At 35.4% G+C, this 14,338-nt stretch overlaps 2 protein-coding genes across 3 annotated transcripts in view; both read left to right on the forward strand.

Annotated features, from left to right (window-relative positions):
• Positions 1–3,494: 3,494 nt before the first annotated feature.
• On the forward strand, positions 3,495–11,160 carry LOC132114192 (START domain-containing protein 10-like). Its single transcript, XM_059522310.1, has 6 exons — positions 3,495–3,925; positions 6,737–6,884; positions 7,330–7,433; positions 8,442–8,559; positions 9,223–9,275; positions 10,293–11,160. Exons 1-6 carry the CDS (start codon positions 3,779–3,781, stop codon positions 10,509–10,511), a joined length of 789 nt encoding a protein of 262 aa, XP_059378293.1. The 5' UTR covers positions 3,495–3,778; the 3' UTR covers positions 10,512–11,160.
• A 2,049-nt stretch (positions 11,161–13,209) lies between these two features.
• The window catches only part of LOC132113537 (arf-GAP with Rho-GAP domain, ANK repeat and PH domain-containing protein 3-like), a 38,814-nt gene continuing 37,685 nt past the window's right edge, over positions 13,210–14,338 (forward strand). For both annotated transcript variants that reach the window (XM_059521339.1, XM_059521340.1), the window contains exon 1: positions 13,210–13,336. The gene's annotated coding sequence lies outside the window, so the exon portion shown is untranslated. The remainder of the gene's footprint in view (positions 13,337–14,338) is intronic.

Consider the following 14,338-nt stretch of genomic DNA (forward strand, 5'->3'; position numbering starts at 1 on the left):
ATATCTTTAGTAAAAATGACTTCATAATTGACTTCAATCATTGATTGACAGTCTAATTTAATCACTATTTCTTATTTGTTGTTTCGTGTCAGATTGAAATATGGCATATTACCTTGCTGAGGTCTGTTTCTTCTATTACTTTTTATGGCCATGTCCAGGAGTTGCCCTGGGGCCCAGTGTTTAATGATCAGCTCAGCTTCATCCAGGGACGAGCACATTCCTTCACACTAAAACCTCAAGAGGGAGAAGGAATACCCATTTGTCCTTTGAATTTTGATACCTCAATGCTTCAGATGCCCAGTACACAAAAATAAATGAAAGTGGAATTTTTACATTCCATTTGATATCAATCCCATTGTGTGCTAATTTAGTTTGAAGCTCAATGTATTTCTCAGTACCCTATTCACACTTTGTCTTTTATTTTTGAATTATTCGTTCTTTTCTTTGTTGATTCAACATTTAGGTGTCAAAAGAATACTTTTTAATGGATTGAAAAATGCTCATGCAGCATCCTGTATCACTGGAGTTTTCCATATAATATCACGGGATTGGGGAATGGGGAATGGGTTACCTTAAGGGGAAACAATTAAATGTGTTTTTCCACTCTCCTTGGGGTACCAGTGGTCTCCTTACTGTCTGGCATTACTTCCTGCTTCCAAGATCAGGTTAACTGAAGCCAGAACACAATTTAGTAAGAATACAATGTTGACCCTAGAACAATATTTAAAAGGAAAACGTTCATGGATATGAAAACACTGGGTATCTGAAAGGAAAGATGTAATAGGTGGCTTTGTAAATAACAGTATGTTCTCATGGTTACTCCATGAGTTCCATGGGATCCCTGTTATAAACAGTCTGAGAGCATCTTTCCAGTCCAGCTGATGAATCAGCACAGATGAGGTCAGATGTGCGGAAATCTGCTGAAATAATTTAAAATGTACTTTGTTTAGTGTCCCATTATTCTTCATCAAGAGTTATTTTATTTTTGGACCATCCTGGACTGCATCCTCCCACGTTGTCTATGTTTATGCCAATGTCAGAGAAAAAATGGTCTTTAATCTCATTTATTATCGTCCTTCATACTTCAAACTTTATTTAAAGTGCATTCTAATATCTTTTGATATATTTTGGTCCAATCCAAAATCAAAAAAGAAATCACAATAAACATTCAGGTCTTCTGAAGTTGCATTTATTTAAATTAAACAAAATGAAGCATCAACTTAAAGGAATAGCTATTTTAACCAAAAACGAAACATTTTCGCAAGTCAAAAAGGTCTTGATGGATTTGTTTATTAAAAACATGCAGCTTTTTCACTTCACAAGACATTAACTGATGTTTATGCCTTAAGGGAAAAGGTCCACATAGCATGCTCTTGTGGACCTTCGCCTCAGGATTCCCTTTAATGTGTATTTGTGCCAGTATGGAAAAGTTTAATCAGTGATAGTACTTCCACTAGAGAAAAAGTCCAGCTAACCTCTCAGTGCTTAATGCACTCCATAACCACTTAAACTTAAACTGTAATACATGTCAGTGGCAGTGGAGTTCAGACATGCGAGACGTATCATACTGAAAGCCCTCGTTTGACCCTGGAATGAATCCGTCTACAGTGAACCCTTGTTAGGCCACATTACAGGACAGGGAAAAATGAGAGTCTGTGTGATCTCATGACCCTGCCACATGGAGGAGGCTGAGAACATCTCCAAACATTCCAGCAACAGACAGTTACAGGGGTAATTGCAAAATATGGTTACGGAGATGGTAAGCCCTAAAGATATAATTTAATGTTCCTGGATCTTAAAGAAAACAGAGCAATGAAGGGCACATGACCAGTGATTTTTTATTGGTGCAATAAGTTTTTTTGCATAGCATTATTGGTATCCTAATGCATTTACTCTTAACCTTTTTGGCCCCAAGTCCTCTGAATGTTTTCAACTATATTTTCTCTGGTCTTTCCTTTAATGTGTTGTTTTGCTTTATATGAGTGTGTGTGTGTGTGTGTGTGTGTGTGTGTTAATTTTCAAACAATAGGAGTGTTCATACATTAAAATAAGTAACTAAAATAATGATAGATATATAATTATAATACATATTTTAATTATAAAAATATATTATCTTGGCATCACTAGAAAAACATTTGAATAAAAATGTCCATGGATTTATACTATTTTACTAATTTACATGAATTTTCCACACCTAGAAACAACACTTTTAAAATCAGGTTTTTTCAACATAATGGGAACTCTATTTAAGAAAGAAAAAAAGTTTTGGGGGGGCAATGAAGACAAGAAATATATTGATTTTCAGTTGTTTAGCTTATTTTAATGCTTGTTTTATCTTATTTTAAGCCATCTTTGCACCCTGGTCTGTGCCCCACTGTCCTAAAGGGTTCATTAGTGCCATCTTATGGTAATACACACTCCTTGTGGGACAAACATGGGCAAAACCACAGGATATTAGCAAAATAATTTCATAAAGTAATTGAAATAAATTAATTGCATAAGATAATTTCATTCATTTTTTCCACAAAACAGTAAAAGTCAACAAATTCCATTACATATTTAGTGAAATATAATAATAATAATAATAAACATTTTCTTTAAGGGGGCTTTTAGCACCAGTGTATCCTGCATTATACTGAGAAATAATTAGTAAAACTACAAAAAATACACATAATAAAAAAAATGTCTGAAACTAGATATCAAATTCTTCAATTATAAGTAATGAAAAACAGTAATATTTTAACAAATGATCTTTGAAGATCATATAAATGTGTTTTGCTGTAAGTGTTTTTCAAATTAAGAAGGGAGGGGCCTATATTATTTGACTCCTGCAGGAGACATTGTGACTGACACTAGCATCTGCTTAACTGAGAACGGGGAACACTTCATATGGACGATTCAGCTATAAAAGTGAAGATAAACCAACCAAAACATAAATTCAGTACACTTTATTAGTATTATTATTATGAGCTCCAGAGTTTATGAAGGTAAATCCCAGTCTGAATTCCAAATATATCATCATTTTATTAAATCCAAACAACACAACATTAGTTTTATGTCAAAAGGACATTTCAGATGAACTTTTACAGTTCATCTGATATTTAATAGCTTATATTTCCTATTAAGAATAATATTTTTTTTGGTTGCTGGTAACCTGAATGTTCTGACAAAGTATTTTACTGGCTTTGGAAGAAATCACCTTTCCAAAGAACACCAAAATAGTGCTTCTAGACCTCATTTGGGACATGTTTCCTAATCTGTACAAAGTACAAAGACTTTTACTTTTCCCCTGCACAATATGATATTAAGGAGTGAGGCTGAAGGAAGGTGATAGAGTAGGAAATAGATGCTGGATTCAGGCTACACACCTGCACAGGTTAAACAAAACAGTCACGGAAAAGAAATCCTTTAAATTGACAAACATGACACCTGATCCGTGGTTCATCAGTCAGTCTGACTAAAGGAGCCCTTGACTGCTCCACCTGAAAAACGACATGGCAGTAACGTGATGCCTTACTTATATAATGCCTTTCTCCAGTATGGGACTGATACAGGTCTGAAGAGGATGCTCAAATACACCTGCTCCAAATTACATTAGATACAACAACACAAAGCAGAGGTGCAACAGTTAGATTCAACTTCAAAAACCGCGTTTTAGTTTTCCAAAACTAACTGGAAATCAACGATAAGTGGAGCAGACGACACAAACGAGCGGATCATTTATGAGAGGAGCTTTCAGCCCTGCAGACCTGACTGATTCACAGCACCGGGAGGCAAGATGCCAGTGCAGATACCGGACGACACCGATTTCTTATCTTTCCGAGATCAATGTGAAAGTCAGGATGGCTGGGTCGCCCGTTATAACAAAGGAGTAGTGACGGTTTGGTGTCGAGACGAGGAGTGCAAAACTGTGCAGAAACTCAAGGCAAGTGCACTGCAATGCGGATCAATAGACGCACTCACTCACGCACTCACACACACACACACTAGTTTGTTTACAATCTTTGCTTTCATTCCTCTTAAATAAGACCAGCTCTAGTATAGTTTTAGATATTACAGATCATCAGTGTCTTTGTATAGGAACTGTCTAAAAAAACAGATTCTGTGTGAACCAAAGCCTTAATTTACTGGAGAACGCTGAATAATATGGCAAGCTGTTTTAACGTGTATTCTTTAAAACTATTTTTTTTTTGCGTTACTTTTCCTTTTTTAATGACTAGTTAGTTATCCAATAGTGACTAGTAGCCTATTGATTCAGTTAGTCACTAATATGACTAATTAATTATTTACTACCAGTACCTTGGTTACTAGTCATGTTTGTCATTGAATTCAAGGGGATCTGTGTTGCAAATTTCCATTTTAACTAGTTTTCCCGTTGATGCTGGTACAAGTGTCACTTGTAAAAATAAAGTAACTGTGAGAACAGTGAGTGTTAGCTAAAAAATACGCATTAATATTTAATGAGTAGTTACTTGTTTAACTGGAATAGAGCAGCAACAATAACCAGCTAGAAACCATTGGTAAAATGGTAAAAAACACCTAAGATGGATTTCCAATATGGTTTTCAGGTTAATAATACTAAGTTGATGTTCTATTGACCTATGCATTTTAGGACGTAATTTATCATAGCCAAATTACCCTTTTGTGTTTAAAAACCATTTATTGATTTATAGTTTTGTTTTACAGCTCATGCACCAGTATTATTAAGTATTAGTATTATTAGTATTAATCCACTGTGCTAACACCACCCCATTACCAGTATTAGTATGGGGTGGTGTTAGCACAGTGGACAAGACGCATGCCTGTGGTGTGAGAGACCCGGGTTCGAATCCACTGTGAAACGCCAGTGTGTCCCTGAGCAAGACACTTAACCCCTAGTTGCTCCAGAGGCGTGCAACCTCTGACATATATAGCAATTGTAAGTCGCTTTGGATAAAAGCGTCAGCTAAATGAATAAATGTAAATGTAAATGTAAATATTGACTGTAAAGACATGTATATAATGTTACAAAAGGTGCTATCCTTTTGAGCATTTTCACAGAATCCTAAGAAAAATTTATCATAGGTTCCACAAAACTATTAAGCAGTGCAACAGTTTTCAGAATAATAATAAATGTTTCTTGTGCAACAAATTATCAATTTTAAATATTTCCTGAAGGATCATGTGACTGACCGAAGACTGGAGTATTGATTCTGAAAATTAAACTTTGATCACAGGAATAAATGACATTTTAAAATATATTCAAATAGTTTCAGCAGGTTATAACATTTCAAAATATTACTGTTTTACTCTATTTTTGTTTAATTAAATAAATGCAGCTTTGGTGAGCATAAGAGACTTCATTCAAAACATAAAAAATATTATTTAGTAGTTGTTATTTATTATTATAGTAGTAGTACAGTTTTTATATTTAGTAGTCTACAGAATTGTATACAAAGATTTAGCATGTGAACCAAAGACTTGAATATAAATTGCCTGTGGAACAGCAGTATATCAGTGTGCGCTGTACAAAAAACAGTAGTACAGTATATCTTCTAAGCTCCTGAACAGTAGCTTTCCTCACAGACTCCAGACTCTTTCAGAGAAAATCCTAAAGAAACAAACAGAGATATGGGCTATTTGCCCAGGGGAAACTCAGCGTACAGTGGGGCAGGCCAGGCCTGACTACTTCATGATCCACGGTCTCTGAGATGAAAGACCGGTCTCTCAGGGACGGACTGCACTCATGAGATGTGCTGAAAAATTAAGAGCGGAAAACTGTGGTAACAGCAGGCTCACATGATGAAACCTGACTCCCTCCTGCTGGCTTGCCACAGTTGGGCCTTTTTCTGTGTGTTTTTTGTGTGTGTGTAAAAGCACTTCTGTCCTTCTGTCCTGAACCTATGCATGAGGGCTGTTTCAGCAACGTTACAGGCAGGTGTGGGGATATTATTTAGACCTGTAACAGCTGCAAAAATGAAAGGAGATGACAGACCTTCGTCAATAATTCACGCAGCTCTCAGGGCCACCGATGCGTTCTTTTCATGAATAATTGAGCTTTGTAGGCTTTGACGACATTCCATTCATAGAGACTAAATAAAACTTGTTCCAAGGAACCTAATGGAAATAAGCAGCGACTGATCAAGCTGGGGTTGTGGGGGGTTGGGGATAAATTATTAAATGATGCCAGGGTAGAGTTGATTGGGTTACACGGTTTCTTGCGTCGTAGAGCCATACAATATCTGATCACATTGCATTTGATGTATTCATGATTACCTGACCCTCCTACCAACCCAGGATAAGGTAGCTGCAGTATACGTGAAAAAAAAAAAAAAACAGGGTTTGGCTCAACACAAGAGCTTGAAATACAAATGCAAGCCAACTTGAATCTAAAGCTTCACTGTATCTCCCACTCCACTGAGGATCCTTTTATACTCACTGTTTGCTGTGTCAACTTTTGCTCTTTGTGACCCGACATGGCTGAATCACACAGAAAGCAGGGCTTTCAAAGATAAGGAAATGAATAGATCTATGTATAAATGGTAGCAGGGCCTTGTCAGCACAGTGGAAAGCATTCATTTTTCATCTGCCTAGCAACAGAGTGCATTCAAAATCTGACAGCGCTTTATCACGGCTGCACCAGAGGGAAAACTACAGGAGATTTTTTCAGTACTTTGTGTACTTTGTATTCAACTGTAATGGAAAGGTTCTTAAGATTTGAATGACTCAGTGCGATGATGTCTGTTTTTTCTCTTAGATGCGAATCGTGTGCAAGGACGTGACAGCAGAGACCCTCTACGACGTCTTGCACGACACGAGCTACCGGAAAAAATGGGACACCAACATGATCGACACTTTCGATATTGGAAGGCTAACAGTTAATGCAGATGTAGGATATTATTCCTGTGAGTCACTCCTTTGTTTCTTTCGCAACTGAGCTGTTATTTCCACCCTGTTCCTGGAGAAACACCCCAACACACTTTTTTTTTAAAGTCTAGTTTTTCTTACCATGAAGAGTGTAATATACAATATAAGAGTTGTGGGTGGCTGCAGTACATTTTATGATGGAGTGCAATTTCTACAGTTAAACTGCAAATATGGAAATCATTGAGTTGTTTATGTGGTGCTCTCAGGTATACTATGCATGGATTTCAGCAATAAATTATAAAGGGATATTGATGATAGTGATTTAAAGTGACAATTTAAGAGGAGTCTCTTGCAAAATATCACAAAAAAAGTGATGATTATATATATATAAGGCACTCATAATGTACTGCATAGGAGCAAGTTTACCCTCTTGTCTTTTCATACTTTACCAGGACTCTAAAGCATGTCATTCTTTATGTACAGGGAAATGTCCAAGTCCATTGAAGAACAGAGACTTTGTCACCATGCGGTCATGGCTTCCTCTTGGCAATGACTATCTGATAATCAACTACTCGGTCAAACACCCGGTATGTCTGTGTTTGGTCTGGATCGTTAGGTCTGTAGAAGCTCGGATTTTATGAGACATTTTGGCAGAGGTAACAATATAGTCCAGCACAGTATGTCAGTTGGTATGTAGGTCAGCCTTCCAGGTCTTGAGCCGCTTGAAACAGAAGAGGTCTGATCAGTGGCAATAGTCTGACAGAGGTATCAAGTACAGCGTCGGGTGATCAAATCCCCATGTTGTAATGAATAATTACATGTCTAGCATCAACAGGCTTATGTCTTTCATTGTTTTCTCCATGGAAAATCTGACACAAGATGTTGATGTCATGACATAAATTATACGGCTCTTTGAAATGCCTCATTCTGATTGGTCAGTCACAGTCAGATGTTTACTAATGTTGTCCATGACAATATCTGTTAATCTGGGTAAAAGAAACTGGTATTTCATACAAAGGCAACTGGCTCTATCTTGTGTTTTTTTCACTATTAATATTACAATAACATAGTTGCATACTGTGTAACAGAGTTGCAGTTTTGCTATATATATATATATATATATATATATATATATATATGTAAAATGTTTATCTATTTATTTATCTATTTATCTGGTGCGTAGCTGTGTATGAGCTTCACAATATTTTGAGAAAGTTTTTTTTTGTAAGAATTTCTTTCTTCTGCTGAACACAAAATAAGATATTTTAAAGAATGTGGGTAACCAAACTGTTGCTGGTTTCCATTGTCTTCCATAGTAGTTTTTCCCCCGATACTATGGGAATCAATGGGTACCAACAACCGTTTGCTTCAAAATATCTTCAATTTTCAGCAGAAGAAAGAAACTCATACAGGTTTGGAACAACTTGAGGGTGAGTAAATGATACCAGAATTTTCATTTTTGGGTTAAATGTACCTTTAATATCTTCGTTTAGGTCAAATAATGGTCAAACTGTTTGTATATCCTATACATTCTTACATCTTTCAACATTGACTCATTCTAATGAAACTAAACTCTTACTGTTGCTATTTTTCAGGGATACCCACCAAAGAAGGATTACGTCAGAGCTGTGTCTTTACTCACTGGGTACTTGATCCAATCCAATGGAGCAAACTGCTGCACTCTTTATTACTTGACGCAAGTGGATCCACGAGGTGAACTTCTTCTAGGTTTCCATTATCATTATCATTTATGGTAAAATACCTTTGAATATTAAGAATGCTGGGGTCACAGCATCAGTTTGGCCCTTCTTTTGGTGGAAAAGTACACCGTGAACATGCATGTCTACTCAACTCTTAGGCTGTTTACAGTGGTTAGACTGAAGGTGTATTTTGTGGTGTAATTTTATTTAATGTCTTGAAGGCCTAGTCATATCCATGTTTCCATCCATGCTCATTTGCTGTAAAGAGTGGGGAGCCAGGAAGCCTTTGAAACTCCTGCTTTACACATATTTTATGAATTTGCTGATGTCATCTTTTCCGTGCTGCTCCAAGGATGGCTTTGATTATTAATGTTTTCCGTTGCTGTGATGCACCAGCTGTTTGTGACCTGTGGGATAGACACTCAGATTCAGTGTATTGCATCTGTACAGCAGACTCAGGGACAAAAAAAGGAAAATTAAAGTGCGTACAATGTCCATAAGAGAGTTTATGAAAAAAAAACACCACAAAATTGTTGCATTGCAGCTTCATTCAGAGGTGAACAGTTTTTTTTTTTTTTTACATTTATGGTGATATTTGTTCTCTGAGCATATTTTTACAGCAATATATATATAAATCTATGTATTAGTTTAAAACTTTATCTTGATTTCTTTTCAGGGTCTTTACCCAAGTGGGTAGTAAACAGGGCCTCACAGTTAGTGGCACCAAAGGTAACTGGAAAAGACATTTTCTTTTTACATCATGTTTTTTTAAATAATTGAAATGCATAATATGTGTATTTAAAATAACTGTTCATTATTCTGAGATTCTAAAAATGGTGTTTGAGAATGATACAAACAATGCCATTCAAAGGTTGGGGTCGGTAAGATTTTTTAATGTTCTCCCATGCATGTGGAAATGTAATATATGACATATTTTGCCGTACTGTATATCGAGACTGATATTGCCATACATATGACCTATTAGGTAATATATCATTTTCATATATGTACATTCTTTGGGTAGATAATATAATATAATATAATAAAATATTATGACAAATTTTATATGGTATTAGATGTAGCAACCATACATGTTAACAGTATATATTTTATTCATATATGCATTTTTATATGCATTTCATATTGCATATTGCATATGCATTTTAATTTTTTATTTTTTTTACTTAATATGACAATATATTTTTATTATATGGGCATTTAAAATATATATACATACTTTCCATATGGATTTAAAAGAAGTCTCCAAATGCTCAAAAACAATGTTATTGTGTAATATGATTGAAATTGTATTTCATTTAAATTAATTTTAGCAATACTAATATTTTTCAAATGTAAATTTCTCATCAGATGACCCAAGTCACTGAAAAACTCAACACTCGAGATGATCTTGTCAATCCCAAATTTCAGTTTTCTTCTGCTGCCATCTGGTGGTTATAATTGTGCAAGTCATACACAATGTTTTATTTTGGCCACATATTCTCTGTTTTAGAAAAGGGGTGTCAAACTCATTTCCTGGAGGGCCACAGCCTTGCTCCAACACACTTACCATGTAGTTTTCAAATAAGCCTGAAGGACTTGATTATCTGTATCAGGTGCATTCAAGTAGGGTTGAAGCGAAACTCTACAGGGCTGTGGCCATCCAGGAACTGAGTTTGACACTCCTGTTTTAGAATAAAAGCATATATAAAATGCATGGTCCAGAACTTTCAACCTTTTTCTCCACAGGCTATGAAAAAGATATATAAAGCCTGCCTAAAGTACCCAGAGTGGAAGCGGAAACACGAGCCCAATCTGAAGCCGTGGAGGTACCCGGAGCAGAACACACTACCCAGCATCAGTGTAGCTGACCTGACAGTGCAGAGAGCAGATTCCCTGGAGAACATCGACGAGAGCAGTGCGAGTGAGGAGAAAGCCCAGCACCACAGCGATGATGATGAGACCTAAGATAACACACACTGACTCTCCTGTGGTCTGTGTGTATGTGAAAGCGACTGTGTGTCATTCTCAGACGTGGATGGTTCCCTTATCATAAGGGTAAATCATACATTCCCTTTTTTTGGACTGAACAAAATAACCTTATATTGTTTTGCAGAGACCTTCATTCTATGTCCATATACTGAGGAAGGGTCTGGTTGTATTAGATGTGTTTAACGGATACGTTTTATAGTGTATGGTCAAATCAATCATGTAAAATTATATAAACAGTATCAGGAAGTACTTTGGAAGTGTAATAACTTTATTGCTCAATGTTTCCTGCGCACAATGCAGATGTGTTGTATTATTGTGACCCATGTGACTTAATTAAATGACTTAAATGGTGCACAACTCATTCTGTCATTCTGTCAAACAGTTATATAACTGATCAAACACCATATTTTCTGAGGCTAAGATTGCCTGGTTGCAGATTATAAGGACTTCCGCCCTTTTTTCCTTAAAGTGACAAAGATCTGTGTATTTCACTGCCTTCAAAAGACCTCAGGAGCTGTAAAAATAAATTCTGTGTAGTACATTTGGATCTGTCTGTGTGCTTTTGACTTGGTGGCATTTTTGGCAGTGTCTTAAGAATAAAAAGTTTGGTCTTGTATTTCTAAAACTAGCTTTTTGGAAGTTTTTATTTGTATATCCCTTACAAAACAAATATATGAATCCAATATAAATCAATGTTTTAAATAATAAAATCCATATATAGGAAACTAGTGCTTATATTGTTTAATATATTGCAATATATACATGGAACAAGTATGGTTATATATTGAAACATTAACATTACATTAGATGTAATAGCTTTATCAAAACACTCAATTAATTAATTTCTCTTTCATCAGTAAACATAATATAAATGTTTAAACAAAGCTGGACACATATTCATAAACCTTTATTTAACTTTATTGTTTGCATAGTCACACATTTCATATAAAATATACAGTATGTGATGTTTATAAGAAAAAAGTGTTTACCGAAAACAGATCTTAACATTTTAAGATGTTTTGACTGGATGTCTCGTTAAAGTCATGACAAAATGGTTATAACTAATATATATTACAATACTGTATGTATTTTCATGTATGTTCATGCTTTTGTAATATCGGTCATGTGTGTGCAATATCGTGTATATATATTTCAATATAAATGTGAACATATACATATGTTCAAATATATTTATAAGCACACATATTATATCTATATATATATACTATATTTTATCACATGCACAGTTATATATAATTAAATGTTCTGTTGAATTTAAAATGATATACATTACAATAAAATATAAATATATTGCCACATATTTTCCAATATAGTACTAAAAAAAGCAATTCCTTATTATTCAATATATCGTTATACATTATTCTGTATATACATTAGATCATTAAATATTTAGATTTTTAATTTCTAAGTACATACATTATAAGTTCTTAATGTAAGGGTAATCAATTAGAAGAATAATGATAAAAATACAAATATGATTTATATTTATGATGATCATTTAGAAACTTTTGTACATCTCCGCCAAGGATTTGTTGTTTGATTAAAAATGCTTTCCTCTTTCTTTTGGCAGTGAGGAAAGTTTATTCACAACAGTATCCTTTTTCTTTATCCACCAACTTTATACAGCTGAGGACCACTCCTCAAAACCTCTATTGTCTCAGGCACTTCCTGCTTCCCATCTGAAAAAGTTCCTGCCTATATCAATCAGATTGGGCTGTTTGGGGAGAAAAGGAAACTTCATAAGTGAACCCTCCGGCTTTCTCTCACAACAAAGTCCTATTGCTTTTGCAGCACAGAACAAGCCATTCTTCACATCATCTTCATTTTGAAACTAAAACCAGACACTTATAAACACACCCTACTGTGAACTTACCAGAATACTCATGACTTCACTTAATATGACAATGTAAGATTTCACTGTAGGATTTGCAGAGTACTGAAAACATTTGACTATATTTATAGCTATGAAGTTAGTGTAGATTTGTTTGCAAGGTGATCTCTCACTGAATGCCAGTTAAAGCATGCTTTGGATGAAATATGAGATATCCTCTGCATGTGATATGCCACATTTCAAGCCTTAAATTAAGCAAAATACGCACAAATAGTGTTAAAAGATTAAATATTATTTAGAATATGCAAGACAGCTGAAACTAGCATTTATAGAGGCTTAAAATGACCACAAAACACTACTGTAAAGACTTTGTGGTGAAAATATTCACAACTTCATGAAAACAAAAATGACAAATACGATTTTTAAAATTAGCCATCTTTATCTGGAAAGCATTTGCTGTGTACAAATGTCTGACAGACGTGCCAAGTCATAAACATCTTAAAGACATCTTCTAAACGTCTATGTGACCTCATAGGAAACATTATATGGAGGTATCGCAGATCTCAAAAAAAAAAAAAAAAACACACACACACACACACAAAAAACATCCTGTAGATGTAAATGTAGATGTTAAATATACGAGATGTGTGTTTGCTATCGGTGCTAAAGCGCACTTCTTTATTGAAGATTATTTTAAACCATTCTTAACATGGCTAATTGCGTGTGTGCTTTTTTATGTAACTGCTATAGTTAGGTTTTTGTGGTGTGACCAGCGCTTTGACTGAATGGAGATCAGTTAAACTCTCGACACACGTCTCTGTCCCTTTAAGAGGTCAGTCAGTGCTCGGCAGCAGAGAAACCTCCGGCACAACAAACACAACCATCAGCAGCTCAACACTCTCACATTACTGCAGTTTAAAACTGGAATGTGTAACGCGAATCAATTACGGTAAGATGCGGTTTTTACATTCAAACTGACATTTGATGACATCTAACAAGTCTGTTGAATCTATAGTGGGCAGTTTTATTATATATCCGAAGGCTGTTTAGTGTGTAAAGTGTATAAAGTTTGATGCTCCATCGGTTATTATTATAGCTCGTTTTTATTAATGGTCTGAAATTGTCCCAGACCTTGTGGAAGAGGTAGAAGTGCTGTCAGGTAAAGCTTACATTTTAGTTAAGGTCGTGAGTTGAACTATTACCCAGCAGAGTGTTGACTGTTCAGAAGAATTCCATTGATTCTCATGTCAGGATCAGCAGCAGTGCACTGAATCTGTAACATGTAAGATCTGCTCTGTGATGTGTTACTCACTGAGGAATCCCATATCCACAGGATTCACAGCCCTGAATGTCACAGTTTAGCTTGAACTGATTTAGAAACACTCAGAGATAATTTGCCAGTTCCTTACAGACACAACAACTGTGGGAGTCACTGGGGAATTGGCAAGAATAACATACCATTTTGGAGGCCTTTTCTTTCAGCAAGTTTAGCCAGATAGGCAGAGGCTAAACAATTTGGAGAAATCATTACTTTTAAAGTATAAAAGCATGTACTTTTAAAATTCTCCTTAGATCCGTGTGTATGCTATATGTCTAACTGAGCAGATTCCTAAATGCAGATTAAGTTCTCACAACACGGGCGAGTGTATTAATTGTGATAAATCTCTTGTTGCATAATCTGACCTGTATTTCCCTCGCTGCTCTTCACGACACTTGGAGGATGGGACATATTTTCAGATCTGGCAGGGATTCGATCTTTGGAAAGACGCATGTGTACGGGTTCTGGATGTGGTTTTTAGTCCCGTGTTTTTATTTTTGTACAGTTATTTTTGAAATATTGCAGACATTTAGTTAATCTATTTATTCTGATTCTGAAGCTCTGCTCATATCCTGTATAGTTTAATTTTATTTTAGAGGTTTATAACAGAAAAACTCTTGCTACATAATATAA

The sequence above is a fragment of the Carassius carassius genome, chromosome 33 (assembly GCF_963082965.1).
Source record: "Carassius carassius chromosome 33, fCarCar2.1, whole genome shotgun sequence".
NCBI classification, from domain to species: domain Eukaryota; kingdom Metazoa; phylum Chordata; class Actinopteri; order Cypriniformes; family Cyprinidae; genus Carassius; species Carassius carassius.